At 46.9% G+C, this 26,819-nt stretch overlaps 1 protein-coding gene across 1 annotated transcript in view; it reads right to left on the reverse strand.

Annotated features, from left to right (window-relative positions):
* LOC139582749 (probable methyltransferase-like protein 24) overlaps window positions 1-26,819 on the reverse strand; it is a 64,371-nt gene that overhangs the window by 25,413 nt on the left and 12,139 nt on the right. Inside the window, exon 2 of the mRNA XM_071413041.1 lies at window positions 5,543-5,641. Within this exon, the coding sequence (XP_071269142.1) occupies window positions 5,543-5,641 (99 nt within the window). The remainder of the gene's footprint in view (window positions 1-5,542; window positions 5,642-26,819) is intronic.

Raw genomic sequence — 26,819 nt, forward strand, 5'->3', positions numbered from 1 at the left:
GTAGTCACTTTAACCATATCTACATGTACATACTACCTCAATCAGCCTGACTAACCGGTGTCTGTATGTAGGCTCACTACTTTTATAGCCTCGCTACTGTATATAGCCTGTCTTTTTACTGTTGTTTTATTTCTTTACCTACCTATTGTTCACCTAATACCTTTTTTGCACTATTGGTTAGAGCCTGGAAGTAAGCATTTCACTGTGAATAGACAATACCTGTTTTATTCAGCGCACGTGACAAATAAACTTTGATTTGATTTGGGTATTGAACAGTATTGGCCCATCATTGTTGTTCATCTGAACAAATGTTTTACTGCATCAGTATTCTTTCTATATCGTGAGCTATGATGAATCTACTCTGTACAGAGAGGTTGTGACACTTTGTTGTCATTTTGAATACACTGCAATACTACAGTATGTTATATTTATCAATCGCACTCTCCACCCTTCCCACTCTTGTGTTTGCTTGTGTGATTGTGTGATTGTGTGTGTGTGTGTGTGTGTGTATATATATATATATATATATATATATATATATATATATATATATATATATATATATATATATACAGTGGGGCAAAAAAGTATTTAGTCAGCCACAAATTGTGCAAGTTCTCCCACTTAAAAAGATGAGAGAGGCCTGTAATTTTCATCATAGGTACACTTCAACTATGACAGACAAAATGAGGGAAAAAATCCAGAAAATCACATTGTAGGATTTTTTATGAATTTATTTGCAAATTATGGTGGAAAATAAGTATTTGGTCAATAACAAAAGTTTATCTCAATACTTTGTTATATACCCTTTGTTGGCAATGACAGAGGTCAAACATTTTCTGTAAGTCTTCACAAGGTTTTCACACACTGTTGCTGGTATTTTGGCCCATTCCTCCATGCAGATCTCCTCTAGAGCAGTGATGTTTTGGGGCTGTTGCTGGGCAACACGGACTTTCAACTCCCTCCAAAGATTTTCTATGGGGTTGAGATCTGGAGACTGGCTAGGCCACTCCAGGACCTTGAAATGCTTCTTACGAAGCCACTCCTTCGTTGCCCGGGCGGTGTGTTTGGGATCATTGTCATGCTGAAAGACCCAGCCACGTTTCATCTTCAATGCCCTTGCTGGTAGGCTTTGTTACTTTGGTCCCAGCTCTCTGCAGGTCATTCACTAGGTCCCCCCGTGTGGTTCTGGGATTTTTGCTCACCGTTCTTGTGATCATTTTGACCCCACGGGGTGAGATCTTGCGTGGAGCCCCAGATCGAGGGATATCATCAGTGGTCTTGTATGTCTTCCATTTCCTAATAATTGCTCCCACAGTTGATTTCTTCAAACCAAGCTGCTTACCTATTGCAGATTCAGTCTTCCCAGCCTGGTGCAGGTCTACAATTTTGTTTCTGGTGTCCTTTGACAGCTCTTTGGTCTTGGCCATAGTGGCGTTTGGAGTGTGACTGTTTGAGGTTGTGGACAGGTGTCTTTTATACTGACAACAAGTTCAAACAGGTGCCATTAATACAGGTAACGAGTGGAGGACAGAGGAGCCTCTTAAAGAAGAAGTTACAGGGCTGTGAGAGCCAGAAATCTTGCTTGTTTGTAGGTGACCAAATACTTATTTTCCACCATAATTTGCAAATAAATTCATTAAAAATCCTACAATGTGATTTTCTGGATTTTTTTCCCTCATTTTGTCTGTCATAGTTGAAGTGTACCTATGATGAAAATTACAGGCCTCTCTCATCTTTTTAAGTGGGAGAACTTGCACAATTGGTGGCTGACTAAATACTTTTTTGCCCCACTGTATATATATAGTGAGCGAACAAAACATTAGGAACACCTTCCTAATATTAAGTTGCACCCCCCCACACTTTGCCCTCAGAACAGCCTCAATTCGTTGAGGCATGAACTCTACAAGGTGCCAAAATCGTTCCACAGGGATGCTGGCCCATGTTGACTCCAATGCTTCCCACACTTGTGTCAAGTTGGCTGGATGTCCTTTGGGTGGTAGACCATTCTTGGTACACATAGGAAACTGTTGAGTGTGAAAACCCCAGCAGCGTTGCAGTTCTTGACACACTCAAACCGGTGCGCCTGGCACCTACTACCATCCCCCGTTCAAAGGTACTTCAATATTTTGTTTTGCCCATTCACACATACACAATCCATGTCTCAATTGTCTCAAGGCTTAAAAATCCTTCTTTAACCCGTCTCCTTCCCTTCATCTACACTGATTGAAGTGGATTTAACAAGTGACATCAATAAGGGATCATAGCTTTCACCTAGATTAACTTGGCCATGTCATGGAAAGAGGTGTTCCTAATGTTTTGTACACTCAGTGTATATACAGTGGGGAGAACAAGTATTTGATACACTGCCGATTTTGCAGGTTTTCCTACTTACAAAGCATGTAGAGGTCTGTAATTTTTATCATAGGTACACTTCAACTGTGAGAGACGGAATTTAAAACAAAAATCCAGAAAATCACATTGTATGATTTTTAAGTAATTAATTCGCATTTTATTGCATGACATAAGTATTTGATCACCTACCAACCAGTAAGAATTCCGGCTCTCACAGACCTGTTAGTTTTTCTTTAAGAAGTCCTCCTGTTCTCCACTCATTACCTGTATTAACTGCACCTGTTTGAACTCGTTACCTGTATAAAAGACACCTGTCCACACACTCAATCAAACAGACTCCAACCTCTCCACAATAGCCAAGACCAGAGAGCTGTGTAAGGACATCAGGGATAAAATTTTAGACCTGCACAAGGCTGGGATGGGCTACAGGACAATAGGCAAGCAGCTTGGTGAGAAGGCAACAACTGTTGGCGCAGATATTAGAAAATGGAAGAAGTTCAAGATGACAGTCAATCACCCTCGGTCTGGGGCTCCATGCAAGATCTCACCTCGTGGGGCATCAATGATCACGAGGAAGGTGAGGGATCAGCCCAGAACTACACGGCAGGACCTGGTCAATGACCTGAAGAGAGCTGGGACCACAGTCTCAAAGAAAACCATTAGTAACACACTACGCCGTCATGGATTAAAATCCTGCAGCGCACGCAAGGTCCCCCTGCTCAAGCCAGCGCATGTCCAGGCCCGTCTGAAGTTTGCCAATGACCATCTGGATGATCCAGAGGAGGAATTGGAGAAGGTCATGTGGTCTGATGAGACAAAAATAGAGCTTTTTGGTCTAAACTCCACTCGCCGTGTTTGGAGGAAGAAGAAGGATTAGTACAACCCCAAGAACACCATCCTAACCGTGAAGCTTGGAGGTGGAAACATCATTCTTTGGGGATGCTTTTCTGCAAAGGGGACAGGATGACTGCACCGTATTGAGGGGAGGATGGATGGGGCCATGCATCGCGAGATCTTGGCCAACAACCTCCTTCCCTCAGTAAGAGCATTGAAGATAGGTCGTGGCTGGGTCTTCCAGCATGACAACGACCCGAAACACACAGCCAGGGCAACTAAGGAGTGGCTCCGTAAGAAGCATCTCAAGGTCCTGGAGTGGCCTAGCCAGTCTCCAGACCTGAACCCAATAGAAAATCTTTGGAGGGAGCTGAAAGTCCGTATTGCCCAGCGACAGCCCCGAAACCTGAAGGATCTGGAGAAGGTCTGTATGGAGGAGTGGGCCAAAATCCCTGCTGCAGTGTGTGCAAACCTGGTCAAGAACTACAGGAAACGTATGATCTCTGTAATTGCAAACAAAGGTTTCTGTACCAAATATTAAGTTCTGCTTTTCTGATGTATCAAATACTTATGTCATGCAATAAAATGCGAATTAATTACTTAAAAATCATACAATGTGATTTTCTGGATTTTTGTTTTAAATTCCGTCTCTCACAGTTGAAGTGTACCTATGATAAAAATTACAGACCTCTACATGCTTTGTAAGTAGGAAAACCTGCAAAATCGGCAGTGTATCAAATACTTGTTCTCCCCACTGTATGTGTGTGTTTATACAGTATGTATGTGTGTGTAATTCTATTAATTGCACAATCCCAGTGCAGCGTGTCTCTCTCAGAGGCTGAGTTCTGCCAACCACGACGTCAGTCAGAATTACTGCTGAGGTACACTGTAATCTCCATGGCAACTCCCTTTCCGCCTGTCAGTGTAGATGATGGATGACTCACCCCCAACTACCCGCCTTAACGCACCCCTCCACCCACACACACCCCTCCACCCACACACACACACCTCCGCACGCACGCACGCACGCACGCACGCACGCACGCACGCACGCACGCACGCACGCACGCACGCACGCACGCACGCACGCACGCACGCACGCACGCACGCACACACACACACACACACACACACACACACACACACACACACACACACACACACACACACACACACACACACACACACACACACACACACACACTCCCCCAAAGGCTTATTCATTATGAGCAGCATGCCTGCCATGCTAGATATAGATTAGGTCCTTTATTATTAGCAGGGCTGTAGGCCCACAGTATATGAAAGACAAGATAATAAATTGCCAATGTTTCTTAACTTAATTTGATTACGGAGGGACAATGCCTTAATTATCAGAAAATACTTGGACCGTTAGCAAGGATCCGATGTACTTGACTATTTAAACACCTTCATCGATGCTGAAGCCTCCATCACACAGTGCATTTCAGGTTTATTTAGTATTTTGCTGACTGTAAGACACAAGGACATAAAAGCCAAGTTTGTCTTTGCCTCTCAGTCTTCATCCTCACACAACACAATAACGTTTCAATCGATTGGTTGTTATTTCCTATGGCACAGACAATCTAACACGGCAAGATCCTCTCATTGATTTAGTAGGAACGATACGAATCAGACGAATCAACAAATCAGAATGCCATCTCTATGGTAATCATTAATAATCAGTAATGACGCATGTGTGAGCTGTCAAGCAAGACTAAATCTTTTTCAATGAGCATAATATGAAAAGGGTGCTTTGTTTTACAGTTAGAGTTGGTTATTCTCTGTTTATTTACCAGTTAGACCTTTATGCAACACTGACTGTCATGACAAAGTACTGTACTGAATCATCTATAGAAGCTTTAGGTCCAGTCAGACTCCACAGCAGCAGCTCATTTGAATAACCATCAGTGTCCCAAATGGCACCCTATCCCTACACAGTGCACCACTAAGTAGTGCACTACAGTGAATATGGTGCCATTTGGGAACAGGCACATGGTCCTGCAGCCACTTTGGTCCCCCTCCTCAATTCTAGACAGACAGTGCAACATTCTAGAACCAGGACACTCCATCTGGCTTTATAATCTGGATCAGATACAGTATCTACAATATTCATTCATTCACTGCATTTGTAATATGTTTACATGTACACTGCATGTATCTGTGTATATCTGAATATTGTACAGATATGACATGTAATAACATTGTGTGAGTCCCAAATGGTACCCCATTCCCTATATAGTACAGTCCTTTTGACTAGAGCCCTGGTCCAAGGTAGAGCATTATATAGGGAGTAGGGTGCCATTTGAGACACAGACATTGACTGAGTGTGACCCACCTGTGGTGTAGTGATGTAGCTGAGGAACCTCCGTGCTTCCTCCTCCAGGGAGTGGCTGTCACTGGCCCACGGCTCCAGCTCTATGTGCCACCTGGCAGACTGAGAGAAGGAACAGGGACACAGCCAAACAGCATCAGTGGGCCAGGGAGATGGCCAATCAGCAACAGTGTTACTATCAGTGTGAAATCCTAAGAATGACAACCATGAAAGTGACATTAGTGACAAACCTTGTGTTCTGTTACCAGTCTAACAGGCTACCCTATTGCTGCTGTCCAAGTCCGCTGCCCCAGTACATACCCCTACATGAGGAATGCTTCTGTGTAATATTCCTAATGTTCCTGGCTGCTATACAGGCCCAGGCTCAATGACCTCATTTATCATCACATTAATTTGTCTGTGCGATTAGAGCAGAGAAAGAGAGAGAGAAAGAGAGAGAGAGACCAGTGAGAGAGACAGAAAGAGAGAGAGAGACCAGAGAGAGAGACAGAAAGAGAGAGAGAAAGACCAACAAGACCAGAGAGAGAGAGACCAGAAAGACCAGAGAGAGAGACCAGAGAAACCAGAAAGACCAGTGAAACCAGAGAGAAAGACCAGAGAACGAGAGACCAGAGAAACCAGAGAGAGAGCGAGAGAGACCAGAGAAACCAGAGCGAGAGCGAGAAAGACCAGAGAGACCAGACAAGAGACCAGAGAGAGAGATACCAGAGAGACCAGAAAGACCAGATAAACCAGAGAGAGAGAGAGACCAGAGAGGCTAGAGATAGAGACCAGTAAGAGAGACCAGAGAGACCAGAGAAAGACCAGAGAGAGAGACCAGAGAAAGACCAGAGAGAGAGAGACCAGAGAGACTAGAGAAAGACCAGAGAGAGAGTCCAGGGAGAGACTAGAGAGACCAGAGAGAGAGACCAGAGAGACCAGAGAGAGAGAGACCAGAGAGACCAGAGAGACCAGAGAAAGACCAGAGAGAGAGTCCAGAGAGAGACTAGAGAGACCAGAGAGAGAGACCAGAGAGACCAGAGAGAGAGAGACCAGAGAGACCAGAGAGACCAGAGAAAGACCAGAGAGAGAGAGACCAGAGAGACTAGAGAGACCAGAGAGAGAGACCAGAGAGACCAGAGAAAGACCAGAGAGAGAGAGACCAGAGAGACTAGAGAAATACCAGAGAGAGAGTCCAGAGAGAGACTAGAGAGACCAGAGAGAGAGACAAGAGAGACCAGAGAGACCAGAGAAAGACCAGAGAGAGAGAGAGACCAGAGAGACTAGAGAAAGACCAGAGAGAGAGTCCAGAGAGAGACCCAGAGAGAGAGACCAGAGAGACCAGAGAAACCAGAGAGACCAAAGAGAGAGAAAGACCAGAGAGAGAGACCAGAGAGACTAGAGAGGCCAGAGAGACTAGAGAAAGACCAGAGAGAGAGACCAGAGAGACCAGAGAGAGAGAGACCAGAGAGACCAGAGAGAGAGACCAGAGAAACCAGAGCGACCAAAGAGAGAGAAAGACCAGAGAGACTAGAGAGGCCAGAGAGACTAGAGAGACCAGAGAAACCAGATAGATAGAGAATCACTGTGCTGTGTTCCAGCAATCAATCCCCGCATTGGCCAACTGGACAACTGGAGAAGTACATCCCATAGTGTGGTTGTGTTTGCACTGTAATTGCATGGGTCAAACACTGTGACCAATGTTAATGACTGCTGGTGCTGGGTTATTTAACTATAATGATAGGCTGATGATAACTGGATCATGTCATTGTCAATTGTCTGTGTTCCCTTCCTGTGTTTTCATGTGGACAGTGTTAGAGTGTGCAAGTGTTGTCATGTGTGGTAACTGCACACTAATACATGGCGATGTTGATGTTCTCCCCTCTCAGGCTCAGCTGGACCACAGGACTATGGGTTAGTCCCAAATGGCACCCTATACCCTACATAGTGCACTACTTTTGACCAGAACGTTATGGGTTTTGGTCAAAAGTAGTGCACTATAAAGGGAATAGGGTGCTGTTTGGGTTAGGCTCACTGCTTAGGCCACATCTGTCAGACAGTCTGTGCAGAACCTCTCAATGACGTCAGGGGAGTGTTTAGATCAAAGTATGCAGTTCAGTGTTTTTCTCTTCTCTCTTCAGTCCATATGCATTTGCTCTGTCTCTTTCTAATCCTTTCTGTTTGCTTCTTACTTTCTCTCTCCCTGTCTGTCTCTATTTCAGTTTCCCCTGCTCTACCCCTCATATGGCCCTATGGCCTTAGCCTAGACCCTCTTTCTGTTTCCCCTGCTCTACCCCTCATATGGCCCTATGGCCCTAGCCTAGACCCTCTTTCTGTTTCCCTTGCTCTACCCCTCATATGGCCCTATGGCCTTAGCCTAGACCCTCTTTCTGTTTCCCTTGCTCTACCCCTCATATGGCCCTATGGCCCTAGCCTAGACCCTCTTTCTGTTTCCCTTGCTCTACCCCTCATATGGCCCTATGGCCCTAGCCTAGACCCTCTTTCTGTTTCCCTTGCTCTACCCCTTCCTGCAACACAAATTCAAAAAAGTTCTGGGACACCGTAAAGTCCATGGAGAATAAGAACACCTCCCAGCTTCCAACCGCTCTGAAGATAGGAAACACTGTCACCACCGACAAATCCACTATAATTGAGAATTTCAATAAGCATTTTTCTACGGCTGGCCATGCTTTCCACCTGGCTGCCCCTACCCCGGACAACAGCACTGCCCTCCCCTCTGCTACTCGCCCAAGCCTTCCCCATTTCTCTTTCTCCCAAATACAGTCAGCTGATGTTCTAAATGAGCTGCAAAATCTGGACCCTTACAAATCAGCCGGGCTAGATAATCTGGACCCTTTCTTTCTAAAACTATCTGCTGAAATTGTTGCCACCCCTATTACTAGCCTCTTCAACCTCTCTTTCGTGTCGTCTGAGATCCCCAAAGATTGGACAGCAGCTGTGGTTATCCCCCTCTTCAAAGGGGGGGACACCCTTGACCCTAACTGCTACAGACCTATATCTATCCTACCCTGCCTTTCTAAGGTCTTCGAAAGCCAAGTCAACAAACAGATTACCGACCATTTCGAATCCCACCACACCTTCTCCGCTATGCAATCTGGTTTCAGAGCTGGTCATGGGTGCACCTCAGCCACGCTCAAGGTCATAAACGATATCGTAACCGCCATCGATAGGAAACAATACTGTGCAGCCGTATTCATTGACCTGGCCAAGGCTTTTGACTCTGTCAATCACCACATCCTCATTGGCAGACTCGACAGCCTTGGTTTCTCTAATGATTGCCTCGCCTGGTTCACCAACTACTTCTCTGATCGAGTTCAGTGTGTCAAATCGGAGGGTCTGTTGTCCGGGCCTCTGGCAGTCTCTATGGGGGTGCCACAGGGTTCAATTCTTGGACCGACTCTCTTCTCTGTTTACATCAATGATGTCGCTCTTGCTGCTGGTGATTCTCTGATCCACCTCTACGCAGACGACACTATTCTGTATACTTCTGGCCCTTCTTTTGACACTGTGTTAACAACCCTCCAGGCGAGCTTCAATGCCATACAACTCTCCTTCCGTGGCCTCCAACTGCTCTTAAATACAAGTAAAACCAAATGCATGCTCTTCAACCGATCGCTGCCTGCTCCTGCCCGCCTGTCCAACATCACTACTTTGGACGGCTCTGACTTAGAATATGTGGACAACTACAAATACCTAGGTGTCTGGTTAGACTGTAAACTCTCCTTCCAGACTCACATCAAACATCTCCAATCCAAAGTCAAATCTAGAATTGGCTTCCTATTCCGCAACAAAGCATCCTTTACTCATGCTGCCAAACATACCCTTGTAAAACTGACCATCCTACCAATCCTCGACTTCGGTGATGTCATTTACAAAATAGCCTCCAAAACCCTACTCAATAAATTGGATGCAGTCTATCACAGTGCCATCCGTTTTGTCACCAAAGCCCCATATACTACCCACCACTGCGACCTGTACACTCTCGTTGGCTGGCCCTCGCTTCATACTCGTCGCCAAACCCACTGGTTCCAGGTCATCTACAAGACCCTGCTAGGTAAAGTCCCCCCTTATCTCAGCTCGCTGGTCACCATAGCAGCACCTACCTGTAGCACGCGCTCCAGCAGGTATATCTCTCTAGTCACCCCCAAAACCAATTCTTCCTTTGGACGCCTCTCCTTCCAGTTCTCTGCTGCCAATGACTGGAACGAACTACAAAAATCTCTGAAACTGGAAACACCTATCTCCCTCACTAGCTTTAAGCACCGGCTGTCAGAGCAGCTCATAGATTACTGCACCTGTACATAACCCATCTACAATTTAGCCCAAACAATTACCTCTTTACCTACTGTATTTATTTATTAATTTATTTTGCTCCTTTGCACCCCATTATTTCTGTCTCTACTTTGCACTTTCTTCCACTGCAAACCAACCATTCCAGTGTTTTTTTAGTTTTTATTTTACTTGCTGTGTTGTACTCACTTCGCCTCCATGGCCTTTTATATTTTTATTTATTTATACATATATTTGTTTGCCTTCACCTCCCTTATCTCACCTCACTTGCTCACATTGTATATAGACGTATTTTTTTTTCCCACTGTATTATTGACTATATGTTTGTTTTACTCCATGTGTAACTATGTGTTGTTGTATGTGTCGAACTGCTTTGCTTTATCTTGGCCAGGTCGCAATTGTAAATGAGAACGTGTTCTCAATTTGCCTACCTGGTTAAATAAAGGTTAAACAAATAAATAAATAAATAAATAAATAAATAAAATATGGCCCTATGGCCCTAGCCTAGACCCTCTTTCTGTTTCCCTTGCTCTACCCCTCATATGGCCCTATGGCCCTAGCCTAGACCCTCTTTCTGTTTCCCTTGCTCTACCCCTCATATGGCCCTATGGCCCTAGCCTAGACCCTCTTTCTGTTTCCCTTGCTCTACCCCTCATATGGCCCTATGGCCCTAGCCTAGACCTTCTTTCTGTTTCCCTTGCTCTACCCTCATATGGCCCTAGCCTAGACCCTCTTTCTGTTTCCCTTGCTCTACCCCTCATATGGCCCTATGGCCCTAGCCTAGACACTCTTTCTGTTTCCCCTGCTCTACCCCTCATATGGCCCTATGGCCCTAGCCTAGACCCTCTTTCTGTTTCCCCTGCTCTACCCCTCATATGGCCCTATGGCCCTAGCCTAGACCCTCTTTCTGTTTCTCTTGCTCTACCCCTCATATGGCCCTATGGCCCTAGCCTAGACCCTCTTTCTGTTTCCCCTGCTCTACCCCTCATATGGCCCTATGGCCCTAGCCTAGACCCTCTTTCTGTTTCCCTTGCTCTACCCCTCATATGGCCCTATGGCCCTAGCCTAGACCCTCTTTCTGTTTCCCTTGCTCTACCCCTCATATGGCCCTAGCCTAGACACTCTTTCTGTTTCCCCTGCTCTACCCCTCATATGGCCCTATGGCCCTAGCCTAGACCCTCTTTCTGTTTCCCCTGCTCTACCCCTCATATGGCCCTATGGCCCTAGCCTAGACCCTCTTTCTGTTTCTCTTGCTCTACCCCTCATATGGCCCTATGGCCCTAGCCTAGACCCTCTTTCTGTTTCCCTTGCTCTACCCCTCATATGGCCCTAGCCTAGACACTCTTTCTGTTTCCCCTGCTCTACCCCTCATATGGCCCTATGGCCCTAGCCTAGACCCTCTTTCTGTTTCCCCTGCTCTACCCCTCATATGGCCCTATGGCCCTAGCCTAGACCCTCTTTCTGTTTCTCTTGCTCTACCCCTCATATGGCCCTATGGCCCTAGCCTAGACCCTCTTTCTGTTTCCCTTGCTCTACCCCTCATATGGCCCTATGGCCCTAGCCTAGACCCTCTTTCTGTTTCTCTTGCTCTACCCCTCATATGGCCCTATGGCCCTAGCCTAGACCATCTTTCTGTTTCCCTTGCTCTACCCCTCATATGGCCCTAGCCTAGAGCCTCTTTCTGTTTCCCTTGCTCTACCCCTCATATGGCCCTATGGCCCTAGCCTAGACCATCTTTCTGTTTCCCCTGCTCTACCCCTCATATGGCCCTAGCCTAGACCATCTTTCTGTTTCCCTTGCTCTACCCCTCATATGGCCCTATGGCCCTAGCCTAGACCCTCTTTCTGTTTCCCCTGCTCTACCCCTCATATGGCCCTATGGCCCTAGCCTAGACCCTCTTTCTGTTTCCCCTGCTCTACCCCTCATATGGCCCTATGGCCCTAGCCTAGACCCTCTTTCTGTTTCCCCTGCTCTACCCCTCATATGGCCCTATGGCCCTAGCCTAGACCCTCTTTCTGTTTCCCTTGCTCTACCCCTCATATGGCCCTATGGCCCTAGCCTAGACCATCTTTCTGTTTCCCTTGCTCTACCCCTCATATGGCCCTATGGCCCTAGCCTAGACCCTCTTTCTGTTTCCCTTGCTCTACCCCTCATATGGCCCTATGGCCCTAGCCTAGACCCTCTTTCTGTTTCTCTTGCTCTACCCCTCATATGGCCCTATGGCCCTAGCCTAGACCCTCTTTCTGTTTCCCTTGCTCTACCCCTCATATGGCCCTATGGCCCTAGCCTAGACCCTCTTTCTGTTTCCCTTGCTCTACCCCTCATATGGCCCTATGGCCCTAGCCTAGACCCTCTTTCTGTTTCTCTTGCTCTACCCCTCATATGGCCCTATGGCCCTAGCCTAGACCCTCTTTCTGTTTCCCTTGCTCTACCCCTCATATGGCCCTAGCCTAGACCCTCTTTCTGTTTCCCCTGCTCTACCCCTCATATGGCCCTATGGCCCTAGCCTAGACCCTCTTTCTGTTTCCCTTGCTCTACCCCTCATATGGCCCTATGGCCCTAGCCTAGACCCTCTTTCTGTTTCTCTTGTTCTACCCCTCATATGGCCCCATGGCCTTAGCCTAGACCCTCTTTCTGTTTCCCTTGCTCTACCCCTCATATGGCCCTATGGCCCTAGCCTAGACCCTCTTTCTGTTTCCCTTGCTCTACCCCTCATATGGCCCTATGGCCCTAGCCTAGACCCTCTTTCTGTTTCCCTTGCTCTACCCCTCATATGGCCCTATGGCCCTAGCCTAGACCCTCTTTCTGTTTCCCCTGCTCTACCCCTCATATGGCCCTATGGCCCTAGCCTAGACCATCTTTCTGTTTCCCTTGCTCTACCCCTCATATGGCCCTATGGCCCTAGCCTAGACCTTCTTTCTGTTTCCCCTGCTCTACCCCTCATATGGCCCTAGCCTAGACCCTCTTTCTGTTTCCCTTGCTCTACCCCTCATATGGCCCTATGGCCCTAGCCTAGACACTCTTTCTGTTTCCCCTGCTCTACCCCTCATATGGCCCTATGGCCCTAGCCTAGACCCTCTTTCTGTTTCCCCTGCTCTACCCCTCATATGGCCCTATGGCCCTAGCCTAGACCCTCTTTCTGTTTCTCTTGCTCTACCCCTCATATGGCCCTATGGCCCTAGCCTAGACCCTCTTTCTGTTTCCCTTGCTCTACCCCTCATATGGCCCTATGGCCCTAGCCTAGACCCTCTTTCTGTTTCCCTTGCTCTACCCCTCATATGGCCCTAGCCTAGACACTCTTTCTGTTTCCCCTGCTCTACCCCTCATATGGCCCTATGGCCCTAGCCTAGACCCTCTTTCTGTTTCCCCTGCTCTACCCCTCATATGGCCCTATGGCCCTAGCCTAGACCCTCTTTCTGTTTCTCTTGCTCTACCCCTCATATGGCCCTATGGCCCTAGCCTAGACCATCTTTCTGTTTCCCTTGCTCTACTCCTCATATGGCCCTATGGCCCTAGCCTAGACCCTCTTTCTGTTTCCCTTGCTCTACCCCTCATATGGCCCTATGGCCCTAGCCTAGACCATCTTTCTGTTTCCCTTGCTCTACTCCTCATATGGCCCTATGGCCCTAGCCTAGACCCTCTTTCTGTTTCTCTTGCTCTACCCCTCATATGGCCCTATGGCCCTAGCCTAGACCATCTTTCTGTTTCCCTTGCTCTACTCCTCATATGGCCCTAGCCTAGAGCCTCTTTCTGTTTCTCTTGCTCTACCCCTCATATGGCCCTATGGCCCTAGCCTAGACCATCTTTCTGTTTCCCTTGCTCTACCCCTCATATGGCCCTAGCCTAGACCCTCTTTCTGTTTCCCTTGCTCTACCCCTCATATGGCCCTATGGCCCTAGCCTAGACCCTCTTTCTGTTTCCCCTGCTCTACCCCTCATATGGCCCTATGGCCCTAGCCTAGACCCTCTTTCTGTTTCCCCTGCTCTACCCCTCATATGGCCCTATGGCCCTAGCCTAGACCCTCTTTCTGTTTCCCCTGCTCTACCCCTCATATGGCCCTATGGCCCTAGCCTAGACACTCTTTCTGTTTCCCCTGCTCTACCCCTCATATGGCCCTATGGCCCTAGCCTAGACCCTCTTTCTGTTTCCCCTGCTCTACCCCTCATATGGCCCTATGGCCCTAGCCTAGACCCTCTTTCTGTTTCCCTTGCTCTACCCCTCATATGGCCCTATGGCCCTAGCCTAGACCATCTTTCTGTTTCCCTTGCTCTACCCCTCATATGGCCCTATGGCCCTAGCCTAGACCCTCTTTCTGTTTCCCTTGCTCTACCCCTCATATGGCCCTATGGCCCTAGCCTAGACCCTCTTTCTGTTTCCCTTGCTCTACCCCTCATATGGCCCTATGGCCCTAGCCTAGACCCTCTTTCTGTTTCCCCTGCTCTACCCCTCATATGGCCCTATGGCCCTAGCCTAGACCCTCTGTCTGTTTCCCTTGCTCTACCCCTCATATGGCCCTATGGCCCTAGCCTAGACCCTCTTTCTGTTTCCCCTGCTCTACCCCTCATATGGCCCTATGGCCCTAGCCTAGACCTTCTTTCTGTTTCCCTTGCTCTACCCCTCATATGGCCCTAGCCTAGACCCTCTTTCTGTTTCCCCTGCTCTACCCCTCATATGGCCCTATGGCCCTAGCCTAGACCTTCTTTCTGTTTCCCTTGCTCTACCCCTCATATGGCCCTAGCCTAGACCCTCTTTCTGTTTCCCCTGCTCTACCCCTCATATGGCCCTATGGCCCTAGCCTAGACCCTCTGTCTGTTTCCCTTGCTCTACCCCTCATATGGCCCTATGGCCCTAGCCTAGACCCTCTTTCTGTTTCCCCTGCTCTACCCCTCATATGGCCCTATGGCCCTAGCCTAGACCCTCTTTCTGTTTCCCTTGCTCTACCCCTCATATGGCCCTATGGCCTTAGCCTAGACCCTCTTTCTGTTTCCCTTGCTCTACCCCTCATATGGCCCTATGGCCCTAGCCTAGACCCTCTTTCTGTTTCCCTTGCTCTACCCCTCATATGGCCCCATGGCCCTAGCCTAGACCCTCTTTCTGTTTCCCTTGCTCTACCCCTCATATGGCCCTATGGCCCTAGCCTAGACCCGCTTTCTGTTTCCCTTGCTCTACCCCTCATATGGCCCTATGGCCCTAGCCTAGACCTTCTTTCTGTTTCCCCTGCTCTACCCCTCATATGGCCCTATGGCCCTAGCCTAGACCTTCTTTCTGTTTCCCTTGCTCTACCCCTCATATGGCCCTATGGCCCTAGCCTAGACCATCTTTCTGTTTCCCTTGCTCTACCCCTCATATGGCCCTAGCCTAGACCCTCTTTCTGTTTCCCTTGCTCTACCCCTCATATGGCCCTATGACCCTCCCCATCCCTCCTTATATTTTCCGCTCTTGTTCCCCCTTCTTCCTCTCTTTCTCTTCCTTCCTGACCCTTTCCCCTCTCAAAGTGTTTCAACAGAACATGTTCCAGAGACATTTGTTTACAATCCTCAACCTTGTCACTTCTACAAAGACAGAAGGACAGAACAACCCCGCTGGAATCCAATCGTTCACTCTAGTGCTGTACATTTATAACGGGGAATGAGAATGAAATGTTTTCTGCCATTTCTCCTGTCAACCTAGACCAAGAGGTTGTTTATAACTCACCTCTGTGACAATTTAATTTGTCTCAGCTCAGCAACAGCTTTCTCTATGACAGGCCATCTTAGATATTCCTGCTGCTAGCTTAACCTAGTCTAGCCAATTGTATCGACAGGCTCATGTTGAGGATAGAGGTTATTAACCCCTGCTGATCTTCTCTGTTAGTAATTCAACTGATCATCGATTTCCTCTGTCAAACCATCAGAATTTCTGTCATGTCTCAATCCCCCCCCCTCTCTCAGATTGAAATGATTGCTGTAATGATGTGTGATCATAAATAATGTATGCAGGCCAGCAGATATTATTGGTGTGGACGCCGTTCCTTCACCACCAGATTTAATTTCTAGGTTTTTCTTTGTTTGTTTTTCATATCTGTTTCTCTTGTTTTTCTGCTTGTGATTTCCTCTGTCCCTGTGTGATAGTGTTTCATTAAGCAGAGCTCGGAGGGGAGAAAAGACACACAAAAACATAATTGGGCAATTAGTCAGAACAGGAGTAGAAGAGGGAGGGAGGTAGAGAGGGAGGCAGAGAGAGAGAGAGAGAGAGGGGGGAGAAGAAGATTGAGAAAGAGGGAGAGACAGAAAGAATAAGAGAGAGAAGAAGAGAGGGATGGGGGTTACAGTGGCTCACAGGAGATTGCAGCCCCTCTCATCTCTGTCAAATCATATTGCCATCACCCCCTCAGCTTTTCTACTGAAAATCCCTCACTTGTGATGCTGGGCTGGTGCTATGAAGCTTTCAGGATGCAAGCCTTTTAGCTCTGTCTGTGCAGGAAGACATTCCTACTACTAGGCCTACCATTCGAAGGCATGACAATTACAACGGGGCAAAACAGCACAGAGATCTGGGACCAGACTACACTATACATCAACACAGAGATCTGGGACCAGACTACACTATACATCAACACAGAGATCTGGGACCAGACTACACTATACATCAACACAGAGATCTGGGACCAGACTACACTATACATCAACACAGAGATCTGGGACCAGACTACACTATACATCAACCCAGAGATCAAGGGCCCAGGCTACACTATACATCAACACAGAGATCAAGGGCCCAGGCTACACTATACATCAACACAGAGATCAAGGGCCCAGGCTATACTATACATCAACACAGAGATCAAGGGCCCAGGCTACACTATACATCAACACAGAGATCAAGGGCCCAGGCTATACTATACATCAACACAGAGATCAAGGGCCCAGGCTATACTATACATCAACACAGAGATCAAGGGCCCAGGCTATACTATACATCAACACAGAGATCAAGGGCCCAGGCTATACTATACATCAACACAGAGATCAAGGGCCCAGGCTATACTATACATCAACACAGAGATCAAGGGCCCAGGCTATACTATACATCAACACAGAGATCAAGGGCCCAGGCTATACTATACATCAACACAGAGATCAAGGGCCCAGGCTATACTATACATCAACACAGAGATCAAGGGCCCAGGCTACACTATACATCAACACAGAGATCAAGGGCCCAGGCTATACTATACATCAACACAGAGATCAAGGGCCCAGGCTACACTATACATCAACACAGAGATCAAGGGCCCAGGCTACACTATACATCAACACAGAGATCAAGGGCCCAGGCTATACTATACATCAACACAGAGATCAAGGGCCCAGGCTACACTATACATCAACACAGAGATCAAGGGCCCAGGCTACACTATACATCAACACAGAGATCAAGGGCCCAGGCTACACTATACATCAACACAGAGATCAAGGGCCCAGGCTATACTATACATCAACACAGAGATCAAGGGCCCAGGCTACACTATACATCAACACAGAGATCAAGGGCCCAGGCTATACTATACATCAACACAGAGATCAAGGGCCCAGGCTATACTATACCGTAGCTGCGTCATATGGAGACCTCATATCCTATGGACTTCCAGGACTGCCAGGCTCACATCTATGTTTTCGTCTATTCTACATCCCTGAAACATGGGACTTGTTTTCTACATCCTTGAAATACCATAGACTACAAGGAGCCCTGGACCCTTGTGCCTCTGAGCCCCCTCCCTCAGCCTAGGATGTATAGGGTGGCCTGGTTCCAGATCTCTGTGCTGTTTTGCCCCATGGTAATTGTCATGCCTTCGAATGGTAGGCCTCTCTTTCTCGGAGGACCTGAGCCCTAGGACCATGCCCCAGGACTACCTGGCCAGATGATTCCTTGCTGTCCCCAGTCCACCTGGTCGTGCTGGTGCTCCAGTTTCAACTGTTCTGCCTGCGGTTATGGAACCCTGACCTGTTCACCGGACATCCTACCTTGTCCCAGACCTGCTGTTTTCAACTCTCTAGAGACAGCCGGAGCGGTAGAGATACTCTGAATGATCGGCTATGAAAAGCCAACTGACATTTACTCCTGAGGTGCTGACTTGTTGCACCCTCGACAACTACTGTGATTATTGTTATTTGACCCTGCTGGTCATCTATGAACATTTGAATATCTAGGCCATGTCCTGTTATAATCTCCACCCGGCACAGCCAGAAGAGGACTGGCCCCCCCTCAGAGCCTGGTTCCTCTCTAGGTTTCTTCCTAGGTTTTGGCCTTTCTAGGGAGTTTTTCCTAGCCACCGTGCTTAAACATCTGCATTGCTTGCTGTTTGGGGTTTTAGGCTGGGTTTCTGTACAGCACTTTGTGACATTAGCTGATGTAAGAAGGGCTTTATAAATATATTTGATTGATTGATATAGCCCCTCCCTCAGCCTATAGCCCCCCCTCAGTGTATAGCCCCTCCCTCAGTTTATAGCCCCTCCCTCAGCCTGTAGCCCCTGTGAAAGCCACCTGTCGTGGCCTGTACATCAGTTTGGATCAGGCCCTTACAACCACAGATTAACAGGGAAATATTTGGGTTGGGTATTTAACTGGGGATCAGGGAGGGGTGGATTATGAGCCATTTGGCCGGGGGTGGAGGTGTGTGACTGCTTTCAGAGAATGAGAATCTGCCTTCGGTTTTAATTACCCTTCTGAGAAGAACTACTCTAGAGGACCAACACTGTAATGTATTCCAGCCCCCCCCCCAGTAATGTAGTGTTCTGATTTCCTTCTTTCCCTTGTTCTTATTTGATGAGGAAATGTAATTGCTTGGCCAGAGAGTTTTCTCCTCACACACACCTGGATGCTCTAAATCAGACAGAACATATGAGAATACACCTGACAGACACAGAGAGACACATTAGCCAGAGTGATTCTGTTGAGATGTGTACCTACAGACCCTTCAGAAGGGCTCCTGTAACAAAAGAAGACATGATAGACACACCTGGTCACAGCATCAGATCCTGGCTTCAATGTGACGTTACCCAGGCTTGACGTTCTCAACTTGTTTCTGCCTGCAGGCTTTTGTGTGTGTGTGTGTGTGTGTGTGTGTGTGTGTGTGTGTGTGTGTGTGTGTGTGTGTGTGTGTGTGTGTGTGTGTGTGTGTGTGTGTGTGTGTGTGTGTGTGTGTGTGTGTGTGTGTGTGTGTGTGTGTGTGTGTGTGTGTGTGTGTGTGTGTGTGTGAGTAAGAGAGAGAGAGAGACTGCTGTGTGGTGATGGGATTACTGTTAGATCGGCTGATCAGTGGAGCAGCAACGAGCCATCAACACCTCCAGGACACCACAGTTAATCAGACTGAGGCAGAGTATCATCTGCTCTCTCTCTCTCTGCTCTCAGTCCTTCATCTCTATCTATCAGCTCTTTCCCAGACTCACTACTGTGGTATAAATGTGTGCTGGTAGGCTAGCAGGAGTAGTTTGCAGGAAGAAAATGAAGGCAGTCATACTATACTACTCACAGATTTATATTCACGCTGTAACTGAAGAAATGTTTGGGCACTCAGTTCCTCCTCAGGGAAGTAGTTCTATGCCAGTGTGTTAGGTAACGTGGTGAAAGACTTCAACAGTCATGTTAGCTCAAGGTTGTCTTGGCAGGTTTACAATTGGTGAGTCATGGAGAGTGGGAGAAAAGGTTCTGGCTTTTTCCGTGCTCTGCCCTTTAGAGGAGGTGTGAGCACTGAGCAGCGAGACAGACGGGCTAACCATAAATAATCCCTAGAACTGATAGAGGGGTGAAGAGGGGTAGGGGGTAGAGGGGTGGTGGGTAGAGGGGTGAAGGGGTAGAAGGGTGGTGGGTAGAGGGGTAGAGGGGTAGAAGGGTGGTGGGGTAGAGGAAGGGTAGAGGGGTGGTGGGGTGAATGGATAGAGGCGTGGTGGGGTAGAGGGGTGGAGGTGTGGTGGGTAGAGAGTTGGTGGGTAGAGGGGTGGTGGGTAGATGGGTGAAGGGGTGGAGGGGTAGAGAGGTGAAGAGGTGGATGAAACAGTGGCAGACAGACACACCAGGCCCAACCAATGAATACTTCCACCCTAGAGAGTGAAGAGGTAGAGAGTGAAGAGGTAGAGAGTGAGGAGGTGGAGAGTGAGGAGGTGGAGAGTGAGGAGGTGGAGAGTGAGGAGGTGGAGAGTGAGGTAGAGAGTGAAGAGGTAGAGAGTGAGGAGGTGGAGAGTGAGGAGGTGGAGAGTGAGGAGGTGGAGAGTGAGGTAGAGAGTGAGGAGGTAGAGAGTGAGGAGATAGAGAGTGAGGAGGTAGAGAGTGAAGAGGTAGAGAGTGAGGAGGTGGAGAGTGAGGAGGTGGAGAGTGAGGAGGTGGAGAGTGAGGAGGTGGAGAGTGAAGAGGTGGAGTGAAGAGGTGGAGAGTGAGGAGGTGGAGAGTGAGGAGGTGGAGAGTGAGGAGGTAGAGAGTGAGGAGGTGGAGAGTGGAGGAACAATCATTTTTATCTACTCTTACTCCACAATGCCCTTTCCCACCTGGACAAAAGGAACACCTATGTGAGAATGCTGTTCATTGACTACAGCTCAGTGTTCAACTACATAGCGCCCACGAAGCTCATCACTAAGCTAAGGACCCGGGACTAAACACCTCCCTCTGCAACTGGATCCTGGACTTCCTGACGGGTCACCCCCAGGTGGTAAGGGTAGGCAACAATATGTCTGCCACGCTGATCCTCAACACTGGGGCCCCTAGGGGTGTGTACTTAGTCCCCTCCTGTATTCCCTGTTCACCCACGACTGCGTGACCAAGCACGACTCCAACACCCTCATTAAGTTTGCTGACGACACAACAGTGGTAGGCCTGATCACCGACAACGATGAGACAGACTATAGGGAGGAGGTCAGAGACCTGGCAGTGTGGGGCCAGGACAACAACCTCTCCCTCAATGTAAGCAAGACAAAGGAGCTGATCATGGACTACAGGAAAAGGCAGGCTGTAGTGGAGCGGGTCGAGAGTTTCAAGTTCCTTGGTGTTCACATCACCAACGAATTATCATGGTCTAAACACACCAAGACAGTCATGAAGAGGGCAAGGCAAGACAACACCTTTTCCCCCTCAGGAGACTGAAAAGATTTGGCATGGGTTCCCAGAACCTCAAAAAGTTGCATCACCGCCTGGTGTGGCAACTGCTCGGCATCTGACCGTAAGGCGCTACAGAGGGTAGTGCGTACAGCCCAGTACATCACTGTGGCCAAGCTTCCTGCCATCCAGGACCTCTATACCAGGCGTGTCAGAGGAAAACCCCCAAAATTGTCAGAGACTCCAGTCACCCAAATCATAGACTGTTTTCTTTGCTACCGCACAGCAAGCAGTACCGGAGAGCCAAGTCTAGGACCAAAAGGCTCCTTAACAGTTTCTACCCCCAAGCCATAAGACTGCTGAACAATTAATCAATTGGCCACCAAACTATTTACATTGACACCCCCCCCTCCATTTGTTTTTACACAGCTGCTACTCGCTGTTTATTATCACTTCACCCCTACCTACATGTACAAATTACCTCTAACCTGTACACCCACACGTTGACTCAGTACCGGTACCCCCTGCATATAGACTCGTTATTGTTATTTTATTGTGTTACTTTTTATAATTTTTTACTTCAGGTTATTTAGTAAATAAGTAAGCTTGTAAGTAAGCATTTCACGGTAAGGTCTACACTTGTTGTATTCGGCGCATGTGACAAATAAAGTTTGATTTGATTTGAGAGAAAGAAGGTTACGTTTTTTTCTTGATTTCATTTTGATTTAAAATCAAAAGTAAATCAAAACTAGACTTTGAACTGATGTCTGTGCCCAGAGGGGTAGAACTGAACAGAAATCAGAAGGCCTGTGTCTGCTGTACAGTATAAGTAAAAGCTACAGGTGAACTGTCTGGATAGCTGTGTATCTGGACACCATGATACATACAGGCACTGAGATGCCAAGTCTGTTCTGTCTGTCTGCTGGACATGGTCCAGGTCTGGTACCTGCTGTTACACTGCCTGGCATCTTCAACAGAACAGGTGGGATAACAAGTCCACACTCCCCCCTCTTTGGGTGAAAACATATAAACGGCTTGTGCAAATTGGTTTAGTACGGAGGGAGGTTTTGGGTGTGCATTATAGCCAATCCTAAACATGCGGTGTGGGACATAAACTCTCCCACAGCCTATTAGCTGCCTCCATCCACCTGTTAAAACTTCAACTCACCGGGTGTCTCTTTTCAACAAAACATTTGGTTTAAATGAGTTTAGAGTGCCTGCTGCTGTTGAAATGTCATTCAGGAAATATGTTATTACAAACCCACCCCAGCCTGTTGTTTTTCAGGACAGTATTTAGCCTTGCTTAGCGCGCTGGGCCAATGTCAAACACAGTGTTAATATCTTCTGCTGATTTATCTCTCTTTATTTTTTACAAGCAGGAGATCATCCATCTCTATCACTCTCTCCCCCTCCCTTCCCCCTCTTTTCTTTATCACGCAGTGTGAGAGAGTGATTATAGCTATGAATATGATTCTTACTGTTGCGGCAGCTATTCCATCACTCATTTGGGTGGCAACGGTAAGCTTGCTTGTTGTGTTACGCTGTTAGGTTGTGTGGACTTTCAGACTACAATCTTAGGAAAAAAGGTGCTATCTAGAACCTAAAAGGGTTATTCGGCTGTCCCCATTGGCAAACCCTTTAAATAACCCTTTTTGATTCCAGGTAGAAGCCTATTAGGTTCCATGTAGAACCCTTTCTACATGGAACCGAAACGAGTTCTACCTGGAACCAAAAATAGTTATCCTATGGGGACAGCCGAAGAACCATTTTGGAACCCTAGGGGGCTTCTGCTCTGGATGGGAATCTACTTCTGGTAGCATGGCTTTATGTTAGGTCCTTGGAGGTCAAGAGGTTTTAAGGCTATTATAAGATTAGAGCAAAATAGAGCCAAAGTGGTGCTCTTATTGTGGACCCACCCATAGAAAATGGAATTCCATAGATATCATCAAAAACCAATATGGGTTCATAAATCAAAATGGATTGAGGTGAATTGTTCTGCTCATAATGGTAAGACAATGGTAGGCAAATGTATATAGTGATAGGCCAACTGCAGGAATGATTAATATGCCAGCCACACTTAATCCATGTATTACAGCCTTGAGGTTTAATTTAGGTATGGCTGGTCTCGTCTCAACAATCCCAGCTCAGAGCTGGTGTATAGCTCAGTGTACAGGGAGAATATAACCAAATTAAAGTGGGAGGATTATGCTAGTCCTTTTAATAAAGACCATAATCTGACTGGGATTAAGCTAGGTTTAAAGGAAAAGTGACGGAGGGAGAGAGGGAGAGAGAGGGGGAGAGAGGGAGAGAGAGGGAGAAGGGGATAGAGGGAGAGAGGGAGAAGGGTAATAGAGGGAGGGAGAGGGAGAAGGGTATAGAGGGAGGGAGAAGGGGATAGAGGGAGATAGTCTGTATGGCAGGGACAGGGGGAAGGAGAGAGTGAGAGAGTCTGTAGGGAGGGAGAAGGGGACGGAGAGAGTGAGGGAGTCTGTAGGGAGGGAGAAGGGGGATAATGGAGGGTCTGTAGGAGTGGTGGATGGCGGGAGGCACTGTTTCCATCTCTGTTCCCTGCAGAGCGGATTTAAAAGTAAAAACATACTGTACTCTCCCTAAGTAACATCTGGGCAACATTTGCTATGTAGCTGTGTGTATGGGGGCAGAAGGGCAGGGGGGCAGGAGGGCGGGGGGGCAGGAGGGCGGGGGGCAGGGGGGCGGGGGGGCAGGAGGGCAGGGGGGCAGGAGGGCGGGGGGCAGGGGGGCAAGAAGGCAGGGGGGCGGGGGATTCTTCAAAGGATTAAAAGGATTCTTCAGAATGTGTTTAGTGTAAAGTGGAGATGGGAGATTGGGGGGATTACAGCCTATGTGCTTATGTTTCTCAACAACATCATAACAATATGATCATCTCATTGTTGAGCAGTTTTCTCATGGCAGTAACATTGAATTCTATCCATCTAGATCTACAATAAAGCTGCTCAGAGAACTGTGTTTGTTCTGGCCTTTAATAAAGCTTGCTTATGAAGCAGTCACTGATCCTAGTCATGTTTTCACAGGTACTCCAAATAAGGGAACCCCCCTTTTTGCGTCCAAAATGCTGCACCTCTGTGTTCTGTTCCATTAGCTTGCCATGCAATGAATACGAGACATAATCGTAGCAAAATTGACTGAGAGGCGATTGATTGCTCTGCAATGAATACTGATTCTAAAGAGTTCAGCTAGACTGGTGCATCCTGAGTAAAGAAGTGGGCTTCTACAGCGTCATTGCTGTGGATTGCTGTATGAAAGCATTTGGCCCAAACCCCTCTAAAAGTATTGGACGAGGGAGAGAAAAAAAGCAGGTAGGAAAAACTCCATTAGACAGAGGGGGATCAAAACAAGCTGCCATAACAAGGACTGAATCCGGAAGTACTCCTGTTAATGAGGACATCAATTCTAAAAGCCTCTACGGCACAAAAACTACTTTACCACATAAAAAGCTTTTTCCCTTCATAAAAATAACACACGTTTCTATTACAGCTTTTACACAGAGCTCTTTAATCTCTTGTCTATGTATCTTCTTATCACGGTTGGTTGTGTTATCGCTTTACTGTAAAAATATTTTCTTTGCTTATGCTTTTTACAGTAGCTTGTTTTTATCTTCAGCATATGCTGATATGTAGGCCTACATTACATGGGCTGTTATTTATGTGTTTCATGTGTTATCTATAAGATGTATTGAGGGGGTTGACTGCTCCAGAATCCCCTGCCTACCTTCGTAACACACACCCAGAGAGCCACACCCCTAAGCCCGCCTTTGAAAGGCTGGTGTGTGTGAATCACTGTCTCTCTCTCTCCATTCAATTTCAATTCAAATGGCTTTATTGACATGGGAATTATACTACTGTTCAAAAGTTTGGGGTCACTTAGAAATGTCCTTGTTTTTGAAAGACAAGCAATTTTTTTGTCTATTAAAATGACATCAAATTGATCAGAAATACAGTGTTGACATTGTTAATGTTGTAAATGACTGTTGTAGCTGGAAACGGCAAATTTTTCATGGAATATCTACATAGAGGCCCATTATCAGCAACCATCACTCCTGTGCTCCAATGGCACGATGTGTTAGCTAATCCAAGTTTATCATTTAAAAGGCTAATTGATCATTAGAAAACCCTTTTGCAATTATATGTTAGCACAGCTGAAAACTGTTGTTCTGATTAAAGAAGCAATAAAACTGGCCTCTTTAGACTAGTTGAGTATCTGGGGCATCAGCATTTGTGGGCTCGATTACAGGCTCAAAATGTCCAGAAACAAAGCACTTTCTTCTGAAACTTGTCAGTCTATTCTTGTTCTGATAAATGAAGGCTATTCCATGTGAGAAATTGCCAAGAAACTGAAGATCTCGTACAATGCTGTGTACTACCTTCACAGAACAGCGCAAACTGTCTCTAACAGAATAGAAAGAGGAGTGGGAGGCCCCAGTGCACAACTGTGCAAAAGCACAAGTGCATTAGTGTCAAGTTTGAGAAACAGACACCTCACAAGTCCTCAACTGGCAGCTTCATTAAATAGTACCCTCAAAACACCAGTCTCAACGTCAACAGGCAACTCCGGGATGCTGGCATTCTGCTCTGCATATATTACATTTACATTTAAGTCATTTAGCAGACGCTCTTATCCAGAGCGACTTACAAATTGGAAAGTTCATACATATTCATCCTGGTCCCCCCGTGGGGAATGAACCCACAACCCTGGCGTTGCAAGCGCCATGCTCTACCAACTGAGCCACACGGGACCGTATATTATTTGGTGTTTTACATTGTACAAAGAGAATGTTTTTGCAGAATTCTGCATGCAGTCTCAATTTGGTGTTTGTCCCTTTTTGTGAATTCTTGGTTGGTGAGCGGAACCCCAGACCTCACAACCATAAAAGGCAATGGGTTCTATAACTGATTCAAGTATTTTTAGCCAGATCCTAATTGAGATTTTGAATATGATGTTCCTTTTGATGGCATAGAAGGCCCTTCTTGCCTTGTCTCTCAGATCGTTCACAGCTTTGTGGAAGTTACCTGTGGTGCTGATGTTTAGGCAGAGGTATGTATAGTTTTTTGTGTGCTCTAAGGCAACAGTGTCTAGATGGAATTTGTATTAGTGGTCCTGGCAACTGGACCTTTGTTGGAACACCATTCTTTTTGTCTTACTGAGATTTACTGTCAGTTCCCAGGTCTGCAGAATCTGTGCAGAAGATCTAGGTACTGCTGTAGGCCCTCCTTGGTTGGGGACAGAAGCACCAGATCAGCAAACAGTAGACATTTGACTTCAGATTCTAGTAGGGTGAGGCCGGGTGCTACAGACTGTTCAAATTGTTGATATACAGTACCAGTCAAAGGTTTGGACACACCTACTCATTCCAGGATTTTTCTTTATTTTTACTATTTTATACATTGTAGAATAATAGTGAAGACATCACAACTATGAAATAACACATATGGAATCATGTAGTAACCAAAAAAGTGTTAAACAAATCAAAACATATTTTATATTTGAGATTCTTCAAAGTAGCATCATATTGCCTTGATCACAGCTTTGCACACTCTTATGTGCATGACACAAGTAATTTTTCATACAATTGTTAACAGACAGATTATTTCACGTGTAATTCACTGTATCACAATTCCAGTGGGTCAGAAGTTTACATACACTAAGTTGACTGTGCCTTTAAACAGCTTGGAAAATTCCAGAAAATGATGTCATGGCTTTAGATGCTTCTGATAGGCTAATTGACATCATTTGAGTCACCTGTGAATGTATTTCAAGGCCTACCTTCAAACTCAGTGCCTCTTTGCTTGACATCATGGGAAAATCTAAATAAATCAGCCAAGACCTCAGAAAAAGAATTGTAGACCTTCACAAGTCTGGTTCATCAAATGTCCAAATGCCTGAAGGTACC

Source organism: Salvelinus alpinus, chromosome 8, assembly GCF_045679555.1.
Source record: "Salvelinus alpinus chromosome 8, SLU_Salpinus.1, whole genome shotgun sequence".
NCBI classification, from domain to species: Eukaryota; Metazoa; Chordata; class Actinopteri; order Salmoniformes; family Salmonidae; genus Salvelinus; species Salvelinus alpinus.